The sequence below is a fragment of the Ctenopharyngodon idella genome, chromosome 2 (assembly GCF_019924925.1).
Source record: "Ctenopharyngodon idella isolate HZGC_01 chromosome 2, HZGC01, whole genome shotgun sequence".
NCBI lineage: Eukaryota > Metazoa > Chordata > Actinopteri > Cypriniformes > Xenocyprididae > Ctenopharyngodon > Ctenopharyngodon idella.
Window position 1 is genome coordinate 36,900,138 of NC_067221.1, and position 13,638 is coordinate 36,913,775.

The 13,638-nt window shown below is 35.3% G+C and overlaps 1 protein-coding gene across 1 annotated transcript; it reads left to right on the plus strand.

The window, feature by feature from the left end:
• Window positions 1-242: 242 nt before the first annotated feature.
• On the plus strand, window positions 243-13,274 carry dhrs12lb (dehydrogenase/reductase (SDR family) member 12-like b). Its single transcript, XM_051872498.1, has 10 exons — window positions 243-362; window positions 946-1,079; window positions 2,385-2,467; window positions 2,943-3,038; window positions 3,183-3,264; window positions 5,346-5,407; window positions 6,343-6,447; window positions 7,242-7,332; window positions 9,104-9,241; window positions 9,340-13,274. Exons 1-10 carry the CDS (start codon window positions 307-309, stop codon window positions 9,456-9,458), a joined length of 966 nt encoding a protein of 321 aa, XP_051728458.1. The 5' UTR covers window positions 243-306; the 3' UTR covers window positions 9,459-13,274.
• The last annotated feature ends 364 nt before the right edge of the window (window positions 13,275-13,638 follow it).

The following is a 13,638-nucleotide window of genomic DNA, read 5'->3' on the forward strand; positions in this document are numbered from 1 at the left end:
GAAAAACAAACGTACAGGTCAAATACTTACATTTGTTCCAAAATATTTGCAAGATGGGTCTTGGAGGGTTATTTTTTGGTCATTTTAAATGTAAATTTTGTGCATAAAAGAATAAATAATGCAAAACGCAATTTATAGGCCTAAGGTTTTGATAGATGAACACTTGATTTGCACGACCCTGTTGGTGTGTAATTGATTATCTATCACCTGACACTAGAGGGAGCCCTCTGGAACTACAGTAGTCACATGAATCTGTCAGCTGTCATATCACTTTAGTCCAGTTGAGAGGAAACAACAGTGCAACAAATGTCTCTCTACAGGAATATAGTGTGGTTTATCAAAGGAATGAGGGAGTATACAAGGTAAAGTTTTTTGAATTCTTCAGTTTATTGCATTGTTGTGGTCACTGGGTTGCTTTTGTTGCTAATAACTTTTGAGTGTCTGAAAGTTTGTTGCAATGTTTTTTTTTTTTTTTTGTATGTTATAATCGGAATGAGATGGTTTAATTGATATTCACATTTCATTATTTTACACAAATTATTCTGGCCTGAGCTTACATTTAGTTAATGCCACAAAACAGCCTTAAACTGTGTCCTGGCAAGCCAAATGTTTTAGAGTGGTTGCTTTGCACAAATGTTGTTTTTGTAGTTCCCCAAGTCATCTCCTCTGACATGCATTCATCCAAGCCCTCAGTTTAAGGTCAGTCATCATTGCATCACAATGAGCCCTATTGAGACTCCTGCCGTTCTCTCTCAAATGCCCTGTCATCCCACACAGAAGCTCCTTTGGCCCCTGATCTTAGGAGCACTGTCTGAGATGACCAGAGGTCACGTAACAATTCAAGAATTGTGTTGAAAACACACTTTTAGAGATAACAGCACAGCTATTAAGGTTTAATGTTGGTCATGTTTCTGATTTGCTTCATTTGTTTGATGTCACCGGCAGGTCTGGATTTGAGAATGCGTCTAAGAGCTTTGTAGAAAAGGACCTGGATGTGTCTATGGTGGGGCGTTCCTTCATGATCACTGGAGCCAACAGCGGAATAGGGAAGGCGACGGCCATGGTCATAGCAAAAAAAGGTTCATTTTACAGTTACATAAACACATTTTTTTCACACATTCATGATTAAGCGTCGTCATATACCATGGTACATACATGTTACTCTAAGGTACTAAGGTATATATATAAATATATATATATATATATATATATAAACCTTTCTTATTATGAACATTGAAAACAGTTGTGCTGCTTAAAGGGTTAGTTCACCCAAAAATGAAATTTCTTTCACTAATTACTCACCCTCATGTCGTCCCAAACCGGTAAGACCTTCATTCATCTTCGGAAAACAAATGAAGATATTTTTGATGAAATCCGAAGGTTTCTGAACCACACATAGGTAGTAAAGACATAACGTGACTACAGTGGTTCAACCCTTAATGTTATGAAGCGACGAGAAAACTTTTTGTGCGCAAAAACAAAACAAAAAAAATACTTTATTCAACAATTTGAACTGTTGTCATACGCAGGTGATGTAATGAACGCAGTTCAGCGCTTCCAGGTTCTACATCAGAACACCGACTCATTGGCCGGCTCCTGTGTCAGCATCACACGCATGCGTCGTGCTGCTCATGTGTACAGCGTCGGCCAATACTGAGCCGGCGTTCGTATGTAAACACGGAAGCCTGCACTGCTGGGACGACATGAGTGTGAGTACTTAATGACAGAAATTTCATTTTTGGGTGAACTAACCCTTTAATATTTTTGTGAAAACCATGACACAAAAAAGTATAATAAAATCTATAAATACAATATAAAATATATAATAAAATATAAATATATTTATTTTTTAAGACTTCATGAGGTCTGGGTTTAAGCATTTTAGCCCAGTTGGAAAAACAAATTGTGTACAGTACACTGTTAAGAAATCTTCTTTGCATAGTTTACCCATTGCCATGTTGAGCCATTTGTACTCCTCTGTGGTTTTCTGTCATGTTTGAGAAAGAAAATAAGAACAACTAGATTTTTACATTTTTGGAAGTATATGTGAGTGGTGCTTCCCATGAAAAACTCATTGTTATAATAATATAGGTGTTGTATGGTTGCTAAAAAGTGTTATGCATTTCTGCATTTGTAATTGTTCTGACTCTGAGTGTGTTGGCGTGTTGTAATTCAGTTGCTAGGGTGTTCAGATGGAAATACTAGTTGGTTGCTTACGGTCCCAATTTATTATATACTAATTATAAATCTGAATGCATAGATGGCTTGTTGAAGAGAGGTCTGATTAAAATCAGACCTCTCTTCAACAAGCCATCTCTTTAAGATTTATGATTGAAAAAATATGATTCATTCATTAATTCTGTATTGTTTTCCTACTATCCAAGGTGGCACTGTCCATCTTGTTTGCAGAAACAAAGAGCGAGCCGAGAGAGCCAGAGAAGAAATCATCTCAGCAAGTGGAAATACTGTGAGTGTCATTAAAGGGATAGTTCACCCATAAATGAAAATGTCACCATTTATCACTATTTACACACCCTCAAGTTTCTTTCTTCTGTTGAACACAAAAGAAGATATTTTGAAGAATGTTGTTAACCAGACAGTTGATGGTAGTCATTGACTTCCATAGTAGGAAAAAAATACTATGGAAGTCAATGGCTGTCAGGTTAACAACTATCTTCAAAATATCTTCTTTTGTGTTCAACAGAAGAAAGAAACTCATACAGGTTTGGAACAACATGAGGGTGAGTAAATGATGACAGAATTTTCATTTTTGGATGAACTATTCTTTTAATTACTGCTGATGATGCATCAGTTTTTAACTTTGAATGAAAAGAAACAAATAAAATGATCAGTGTTTAAATATGAGATACTATTTATAATATTATATTGTTTTTAAGTGATTCGTATTGTTTCATGCACTGTGTAATGTGCATCTACTGTAGGAGGTTTACGTCCACGTGTTGGACCTCGCTGAGACGAGAAAGGTGTGGGAGTTCGCTGAGGCCTTTAAGAAGGAGCACTCGTCTCTCAATGTTTTGGTATGAGTGTCAGAGAGCTCCTTTTGGAGATTCCCATCATACCTCAGTATATTAAAGAAAATACCAGCATTCAGCTGAAGGTTACAGGTGCAGGACAGATGAAGAAATATCATCTCCTCTGTCTCCCACACTAATCCCTATCAGATCAATAATGCCGGATGTATGGTGAACCAGAGGGAAATTAACTCTGACGGACTGGAGAAAAACTTTGCGACCAATACTCTTGGTAAGACACGATGCACTGTGTTGCATTGCGTATCAATTTTTTAAAATGTTTTTGAAAGTCTCTTATTCTGACCAAGGCTGTATTTATTTGATCAAAAATACAGTAAAAACTACGGAGCCCCACACATGACATGTGGGCAAAAAAATGTGTGTGTATATATATATCGTGGCCACAAATTAAGAATCTGTTCTCTTACTTTAGTTAATCGTGGCCAGATTTACTAATCATGCACTCATATGGCAAGCTGTTTCAACATTTAATCCTTAAAATGAACTAGTATTTTCATGTTACTCATTTTTTAGGTACTAGTATCTATTCCATTCGGTATTAATACTTATTCATTTGGTACTAGTACTTATTTTTTAGTTACCAGTGCTTATTCTTTAGGTATCTTAGTATCTTTTTTAGAGACACTAGACACTAGTTGTTTATTAGAAACTAGTACTTATTCCAATAGTTTCTAGTATTTAATTATACTTTACTTAAGAAAAATTAGAACTAGTACTTATTTTTTAGTTACTAGTAATGTTTTAGACCAAAGATATCCTGATTAAGATATTTTTATACAGATTAAGATATTTTTTTATAAAATATGATGACTCAGTGAGGCCTGCATTGACAGCAAGATAATTAACACTTTCAGATGCCCAGAAAGCTACTAAAGACATATTTAAAACAGTTCATTTGACTACAGTGGTTCAACCTTAATGTTATGAAGCAACAAGAATACTTTTTGTGCGCCAAAAAAACAAAATAACAACTTTATTCAACAATATCTAGTGATGGGCGATTTCAAAACACTGCTTCATGAAGCTTTGAAGCTTTATGGATTTTTTGTTTTGAATCAGTGGTTCAGAGCGTGTATCAAACTGCCAAAGTCGCGTGATTTCAGTAAACGAGGCTTCATTACACCATGTGTTTCTAAATTTCAATGGTTCACATGACTAGCAGTTTGATACACGCTCCGAACCACTGATTCGAAACAAAAGATTGGTAAAGCTTTGAAGCTTCATTAAGCAGTGTTTTGAAATCACCCATCACTAGATGTTTTTTTGGCGCACAAAAAGTATTCTCGTCGCTTCATAACATTAAGGTTGAACCACTGTAGTCACATGAACTGTTTTAAATATGTTTTTAGTACCTTTCTGGGAATTGAAAGTGTAAATTAACTTGCTGTCAATGCAGGCCTCACTGAGCCATCAGATTTCATCAAAAATATCTTAATCTGTGTTCCGAAGATGAACGAAGGTCTTATGGATGTGGAACGACATGAGTGTGAGTAACAAATGACAGAAATTTTATTTTTGGGTGAACTAACCCTTTAAGAATTTGTTCCCACAATTTCTTAATTTGTTGCCTCGTTTTAGTAAATCGTGGCCGCGCTGAAATAAATGTTTTGATTTAACTAAAATAAGGGAACTAATTAGTACAACATAGCCACAATTTAGTAAATCGAGGGAACAAATTATTATATCATGCACACAATTTACTTAAAATGAGGGAATGAATTAGTAAAACGTGCTGATGTATTAGTAAGTCGTGGGAATGAATTGTTAATTCATGGCCGCGATATACATATATATATCTTTCCCATATGTCATGTGCGGGGCTCTGTAATAAACCATAATATTGTGAAACATTGTTACAATTTAAAATAACTGTTTTAGATTTTAAAAGATTTTAAAATGCGAAGCTGAATTTTCAGCATCATTACTCCAGTCTTCAGGGTCACATGATCCTTCAGAAATCATTCTAATATGCTGATTTGCTGCTCAAGAAACATTTATTATTATTAATGTTGAAAATATTGTGCTGTATTGTGAAAAAAAAAATTCTTTTCAGGATTCTTTGATGATTAGAAAGTTGAAAAAAACAGCATGTAACATTAAAAATGTCTTTACTGTGTAAATTTATTGCTGAATAAAATCTTTTTTTTTTTCTTAAAAAAAAAAAATCTTACTGATCCCAAAATTTTGAATGGTAGTGTATAGTATTCTTTTGTGGAATATATATTCTGTTTTAAAATAGAATATATGTTGCATGTAATATTTAAAAAAATTGATATTTTTTGTCCTCTGCAGGTGTTTATATTCTCACTAAATGTCTGATCCCATTGCTGGAGAAGAGCAGGGACCCCCGAGTTGTAAGTGAAAAACAACATTAATCTTAAAAATGAGTCTGCCTGTGACTGCATTCTTTCACAGTGCATATGTGAAGACATAAACAGTTATAGAGTGCAACAATGCCCGCCCACTTTTCAGCGGCATTGGTTCCGGAAGTATTTTTTCAATTCATTTTTCCCATAGGGATATAAAAAAGTCTTCATTAAAGCATTATATTAAAGCCAACCAGCTATAATGTGAATCATAACAGTACAAACTTTGATTTGAATTAAAAGAGTGTTTGAAAATCTGACAAAAATACAAAGATACTTTGTACTGTGTACTTAACGGCTTTAGTGAGGGAAAGAACTACAATCCCATGAAGCACTGTGAACAGCATTATCGAATTAAAAAAGAGGGAGAAATATAAAACTATGCTTTTTATACTGTATATATACTATATACAGTATATAAACAATATATTTTAAGTTTATTGCAAAATGTGCATATATAATTAAATATTTTGAGAGCGTAGAGAGATTGACTCGATTACATCATTCACAGTGCTTCATGGGAGTTGAGATCTTTTGGCACATTTTGCTTGTTTTGACTGGTGGAATTTTCTGTACAGCATCATGGGTAATGTAGTTTTTCTCCACGAATTCCACTGTTAAACACGAATATTTTAAAACTTACTACTTACAAACTTACAAATACTATCGATTAACAACCTCGTAGCTCACAGTGAGGCTGTCTTTAAAGTTATCATTAAAAATCGATTTCCTTCTGGAGAAAATGAATGGATTTTTTACTTCTGGAACCAGACTGTTGCACTCTGTTGTGATTTTGACAACCTATGACAGATGTGTTTATATTTTCATAAGAGTAATGTGTGCTGATCCACATAAGTTCCTGTTTCTCTCTCATCCATGTCTGGCAGTTCAATGTGTCATGATGATGATAATGTCTCTGGTAGATCACAGTGTCATCAGGAGGGATGCTGGTACAGAAACTAAACGCAGTCGATCTGCAGACAGAGAGAGCTCAGTTTGATGGTACCATGGTATATGCACAGAACAAGGTACTTAGAGAATTTTGCCTCTTAATTATTTTATTTTTTACTGAATCGTTGCTATTTTTATTGCTCATACTTTACATTTGCATTTATTAATTTAGCAGACTTTAGGGTTAGCAACACCCTGGCAACAACCCATAAATGTTTTGCACAAGCAAACACCACTGAGATTTTCTTTTTCAAAACTGTAAAACCTAGTTAAAAATTGAAATTTTAAACCTATAAACTTTTAAATAAATAATGTAAAAATGATCAATGTAAGCTTTTAATCTTTATTTTATTTTAGTTCTTACCTTACAGAAAAGTGCCATGGTAATACCACAAAAATACAACATTCAAAACTATGGTAATACCATGTTTTTTGGCCACTACCAGGGTGGTAATACTATGTTTTTTGAAGTGTTGTGGTATATAAATATGGTAATCAAACAGTACAATGGAATATATCAAAGTATTACCATCTGAGACTGAACCATGGGACTTTTTTCAGTCAAGTGTTGGCAGACAATTTCTTATGAAATTAATTTACAAGGATAACATGTGAAAAAGATTATTGATTAAATCATTTTATTCATGAAAAGGGACTAAAAGTCATGAACAGTTTCTATTAAACTGAGACGAGCAGGGTTACCTTTCTCTCAGCTGTTGCCAAGCAACAGGTGACACAGAGTGCCAGCAGTGGCGTCTCCATTAAACAATATCTGATGCAGTAATGATGATGACCTTTTACTAAACACTCATTATGTGCACCTCAGACTGTCTCTCTCTCTCTCTCTCTGTGTGTGTGTGTGTGTCCACAGAGGCAGCAGGTAGTGATGACAGAGGTCTGGGCAAAAGCAAATCCCAAAATTCATTTCTCTGTGATGCACCCTGGGTGGGCCGACACACCAGGTATTGTTCATTTCATAAATCAACAAGCAAAATATGCTTGTTTTAATGAGCTAATTTCATTTGGCACCATGGTTATGCTAATTTGGCATGATGATTTTGTTTACTTACACTTTTTAAGTTGAAATTTTTGTTCCCATGTATTAATTTGTAGCCTCTCAGCTGTAAAAGAGCAACTCCACATGTGTTCAGTGTTGTAGGGAAGATAAATATATATATATATATATATATATATACACTATATATATATATATATATATATATTTAACATATTTAATTTTTAGGTAACACTTTACAATAAGGTTCCACTAGTTAACATTAGTTAACTACGTTAGTTAACATGAACTAATAATGAAATATCTTGTAAAGCATTTATTAATCTCAGTTAATGTTAATTTCATCTAGAGACGCACTGCTACTAAATTTCTCTGCTGATACCGATTATTCAGAATAATATCTGCCAATACCGATAATTTTATTTTCTTAAGGAAAAAAAAATCTCTCCCAAACAATGCTGAAAGCTATACAGGGAGGGAACCCTCTCATTTGGTACATTAGCCTAGTATAATATTAGAGCTAAAATTAACAACAGAGATATTATATTCAACTGGTATTTCACCCAAAAATAAAAATAATGTCATTTATTACTCACCCTCATGGCGTTCCACACCCTTAAGACCTTCGTTAAGCTTCGGAACAAAAAATAAGATATTTTTGTTGAAATCTGATGGCTCAGTGAGGCCTCCATAGCCAGCAATGACATTTCCTCTCTCAAGATCCGTTAATGTACTAAAAACATATTTAAATCAGTTCATGTGAGTACAGTGGTTCAATATTAATATTATAAAGCGACGAGAATATTTTTGGTGCGCCAAAAAAACAAAATAACGACTTATATAGTGATGGCCGATTTCAAAACACTGCTTCAGGAAGCTTCGGAGCGTTATGAATCAGTGTATCGAATCATGATTCGGATTGTGTGTCAAACCGCCAAACTGCTGAAATCACGTGACTTTGGCGCTCCGAACCACTGATTCGACACGCTGATTCATAACGCTCCGAAGCTTCCTGACGCAGTGTTTTGAAATCAGCCATCACTATATAAGTCGTTATTTTGTTTTTTTTTTGGTGCACCAAAAATATTCTCGTCGCTTTATAATATTAATATTGAACCACTGTACTCACATGAACTGATTTAAATATGTTTTTAGTACATTAATGGATCTTGAGAGAGGAAATGTCATTGCTGGCTATGGAGGCCTCACTGAGCCATCGGATTTCAACAAAAATATCTTAATTTGTGTTCCGAAGATTAACGAAGGTCTTATGGGTGTGGAACGCCATGAGGGTGAGTAATAAATTACATTATTTTCATTTTTAGGTGAACTAACCCTTTAACAGAACACGTTTTTCCGCCCCCTGTTGATTGACAGGATATAATTGGCCCTGATCATCGTCTGTTTTTAAACAATCGGCCTATGGCCAATAGTGAAAATAATCAGCTGATACATCGTAACATAAAAAAATACATTTTATTTTAATTAAATCTAAAATAAAAATATAAAAAAATAAAATGTACATAAAAATAAGTTACATTGCATAATCCCCAATTCAGGAACGCTGGCTGTTAATTATGCTAATATAATTCATAGTGTATATATGCTGCCTAATTAACATTTTAGTTAACAAATCCATTACATAACATCTTTTTTTTTTTTAACAAGTTTGCCTGTCAAGCTCATTACTTGTAATCTCTGGCTCTGGTTGTGCTCAGCGGTTGCCACGGCGATGCCTCAATTCCATCAGATGATGCGTGATCGTCTGCGTATGGCGGAGCAGGGAGCCGACACGGTCATCTGGCTCGCAGTGTCACGCGCCTCCACTGCTTTTCCTAGCGGCCTTTTCTTCCAAGGTGTGCATGTTGGTTAAAAATGGTCACATTTGTTTTCATGTATCTAGATTTGTCCAATAGAGCTATGAGAAAACCTCATAACAGGTTGTTTGTTTCAGATCGACAGCCGGTTTCGGCCCACTTGCCCCTCGCGTGGACTCACAGCTCTCGACAGGAAGTCAAAGTGTTCATGGGCCGGTTGGAGACTCTGGCGATGACTGTCAAACCCTCAGAGTGAGAATTTAAACATGTTAGATATTATACATGTCAGATAACTGAGACTCTAAAACGTGGAACGGATAACCATGATATGAAACCTGAAGCTTTTTCGGTAACAACTAACTACAGAATGATCGCACAGAATCTAAATTAAGTCTAAACTCAACATACAAACCTGATATATTCGTAAAAATAGGATATTTATTGCTGTAAAACCGTGACATATGAAATAATAATCATAAAAATCTAATTTTTTGAAATGGAACAGTTTATTGAAACTTTAGACAAAATCTAAAAAGAAAATCTAATTTTTTTTTTTTATTGAGTACCATATTTGATACATCAGGCTTTTATGGCTCATGAAGTATGAAATATGACAATATGGAGCTCATACTCGAGGAGGAAAAAACACCTCAGTTTAATTCAGACGCGCAAAATATGCAATTTGGTGCAGATGTTGTTATTTATATGGCTAGAGAGATGAAATGCTGATAGCTTGTAATGTAAATCAGTGGGATCTCAACAGTACAGTATAGCAGACTACTACTTGCATAAAATGTTGACATTAACACCCGCCAAATGCGGGTGGATTTCAGCTGTGACGTGTAACACAGTCACTCCTACTAGCCACTTTGGCAGGTTGAATTTTATATATAATATATACATTTTTCAATTGTAGTCTTTTAAAAAGTCATCTGAAATAATAAACTAAGTAGTGTTGTCAAAAAATATACATTTTTCAATACATAACGATACTGAATTATCTGAAACGCTTCCAATACTCGTTTTCAGCAGAACAGATAAACGATACCAGCTGTGCTTTCTTGCTCTCTTGCACATAATTTTACTCATTCCCACAGATTTTGTGCTCACACCCAAAGTGCGTGCACATAAAACCGCCTCACAGTACTAAATTGTGTTCTTTTTGCTGCTTATTGCGCATCAAATACACAGTCAAATACACACAAAATAATGTCAAAATGCCGGTCTTGGCAAGTATTCACGTAAACACATTCAGTTATGTTTTAAGTGAACATAAACAGTTGAGAAAGAAAACGCATTTGTAACAGTATAATGGATCTGTGCATCAGGTCTTAAAGTGACAGCAGCCTAATAAACCTGCTGCCGAATTATGAGATAATATTAAAAATATCTATATGGCAGATTTTCCCCATGGTATCAATGTCAAAACTGTGGCCAGTGAAAATGCTGAGTGGCTTGTAACTTTGGAAAACCACTAGCCACAGTGGCTGGTGAGCAAAAAAAAAAAAAAAAAAAATTAATGTCAAGCCCTGCCAATAATATTTAAATTCTTAGTTTTATAATCAAAGCTCTGTAGTTTTTTTTTTTTTTTTTTTTTTTTTTTGTAGGGGGTAAAACATAAAATGCAATGCAATATAATGATGACTGAAAGATGTACAAATAAACATTCCTCAAAAGCCTGATCATATTTCATACATTTCAAGTAAACCTAAGTTGCTTCAGCCCAGTGAGTGTTCATCTTGAAAAATTACTAACAATATAAAAGTTTCTTACGTTTACTTGATAATAATCGGCGGAGATTTAACAGCATAAAGATGCGTATCATGACCTGAAGGGGGACAAAATAGTGTTTAATAAAAGGCCTTTCACTTGCTAAAAAAGTATGAACTATAAATCAGACAGCAGAAGGCATGTAGTTGATTGCGTACAGCAGGTTTATCAGCAAAGTTTTGATTATGCTGATAATTTAGAGGCTTTAGAAATGTGATACAGTAGGCTTCATTGAATTAACATTAGGGATGCACCGATATGATTTTTTTGGGGCCAATACCGATTTTAACAAACAATTATTGGCCGATACCGATATTTGTCACTTCCTCTCTTATTTGAAATTTTGTCATCAAAATAGATAGTATTTTGATCATGTTTTAAATAAGCAAAGTTCAAAAACACCTGCATTTAAAATATACTAGCAGGTTTGTTGTTGCATCATCAAATAAATTTATTGTAACAGACTTTATTGTGATTAATCTTCTAATTTGTTTTTGTATACATTTTAATATTTTTTGTAAGTTTAAATATGTATGAGATCTGCACTATCTCCTTTACTAAGGCGGGACTCTTATTTTGACGGGTGTTCTAGTCTACGGACTGACAATGAGTGCATGCAGTTCTTAAGAGTTATTTTGCAGATTTAAAGTTTGTCCATTTATTAAGCATTCCCCAAAAAGGCATAAGATCTGTATGTATTTGTTACTGGTAGTTGTAATAAGCGTAATTCGTTGTATGTTGATGATAATGCAGTGGAGAGAGAGAGAGTTTAATGCGCACTTCTTGTGCTCTGTAATGTTTAGCTTTTGTGGTGATTTTATTGGAGTGAAAACGGATGCAATAAATGTATTAAAACATCAGTAAAGTTTTGGTCATCATTCGGATGGGGTCCGCTACACTTATGAAAGTTACAAAAGTAGTCGAGAATAGTGTGCGATCTTTTGTTATTTGATTAGCATTAAAGTGCAGACAGCAGAGCTAGGATTACACAACAGTCATTATACAGCTCAGTGCCTTCACGCAATTAATTAATAAACCATTGGTTTGTTATATCGGCCTTTTTCCTGCTACAGCCGATATGCCGATGGTTGTAAATTGAGCAAAAATCGGCCGATAAATATTGGCAGTCAATACATCGGTGCATCCCTAGTTAACATGAAACAAAAGTAGGTTGAGGTATGATTTTATCCATCCACAACTGATTGGACTGTGAAAAGCAGTCTCCATTAAAGGTGCAGTAGGTGATCTGGGAAATGCTAACATTAGCCTGATAGCATTGAAAGCATAAGATCCCACCCTCCCTTCAAATCGCCATCCAAAGGCCACGCCTCCTCCAAAACACATGGACGTGCACACACACAGTTGCTCTTGGTAAAGTGTCACAAGAGACGGCGTTAAACCACCTCATGTCTCAAAGCACATAACATTACAATAATAATCAATGTAAACAACTCACAGAGGTTGTACCTGACTGCTGCAGATTCATTTTGGTGTTGATACTGTTGACATGGATACACATAATTCTGAACAGCTCCGGTTAGAACGTCACGGGTTGCCATCTCTTAATTACGGTAGTTATGGCGTGAACGCAGCATAAGTCTTGGGTATATTTCGTTTTTTTAGTGTACGCGCACAGTCGAACGCAAAGCCTTTCAAAGTATACTTCATTTGACTCATACGCATACACAGGTGATTGACGCTTGCGCAGTTTTGAGCAATCTCTTGCCACGAGTTACAACCTATGTAAACATCTTTGTATTCTTTCATGCTACACCAGAGTTGTACAAATGAGGGTACTTTCTAACCTCTTTGCACAATCTCTTGTCTATATAGGCCTCCACTGTAGCTGTACCTAGCACGTGTTCCGGTCTGTTCTGTTTATGCAGTTTTTCTATGACTACCTTGTGAATTGATGGTCCCAGGGCACGGTTGCCACCTTGTGGATAAACTAATTACTGCAAAAATAATTAAATGCACATGTGCGACCTGAGCAAACAAGTATGCACAGTAACAAAAATCCGGTGGTGTGCGTACTCTTCTGATGATGAAATTCACGTCACGCGCACTGTACGCTGACCCTCGTGTACTTGGAAAAACTGAAGTAAACTTTGGGCTTAAGCTCGGTAGGAACTGTAAAAGGTGGCTGCTGTTTGTGGTGCTCCGTGACTGATGTCTGTCTGTATAAACTCTGCACAGGGGTGGAATAAGTTATAACATTTTGATCAAAGATTCTGTAAACAAACATTTTTGTCTTGAGAATAACATGCATCAATGAATAAAACCAGGAACATTTAAAAGTTAATGGGGTCTGTTTTGATTTTATATTTAGCCTTAACTCTGGCCACAACATACCTATTTAAAACCCATCTGGATGAGAAAACTTGAACATAAATGGTGCTCACAAAGTATGCAACCTGCGTCATTTCCCGTCCCTTTCCTTTGTCTCTGCCAAAACTTTCCCCTGCACTATCGCATAAAGGTAAAATGCTCATAAATAATAAAGTGGGCTTTTGGCCTTGTCAGTCATTGTCATGCAGAAAACATCCCGTGTGGTGACGCAATATGTGACAACCTCCAGATACACTTTAGTTATGTAAAAATGAAATTAGCACAACATAACTAACAAGCTGCACATAAAACAGTGTTGTTGCCTCTTAAATTGATAA

What these genes read in the sequence shown, in the direction of transcription:
- dhrs12lb (XM_051872498.1), top strand. Translation starts at nt 307, where the DNA reads ATGTCTCTCTACAGGAATATAGTGTGGTTTATCAAAGGAATGAGGGAG. An exon ending in GGAATGAGGGAGTATACAAG is followed by an intron (nt 363 to 945) that starts GTAAAGTTTTTT and finishes TGTCACCGGCAG; the next exon opens with GTCTGGATTTGAGAATGCGT. An exon ending in CTTTGCGACCAATACTCTTG is followed by an intron (nt 3,265 to 5,345) that starts GTAAGACACGAT and finishes TGTCCTCTGCAG; the next exon opens with GTGTTTATATTCTCACTAAA.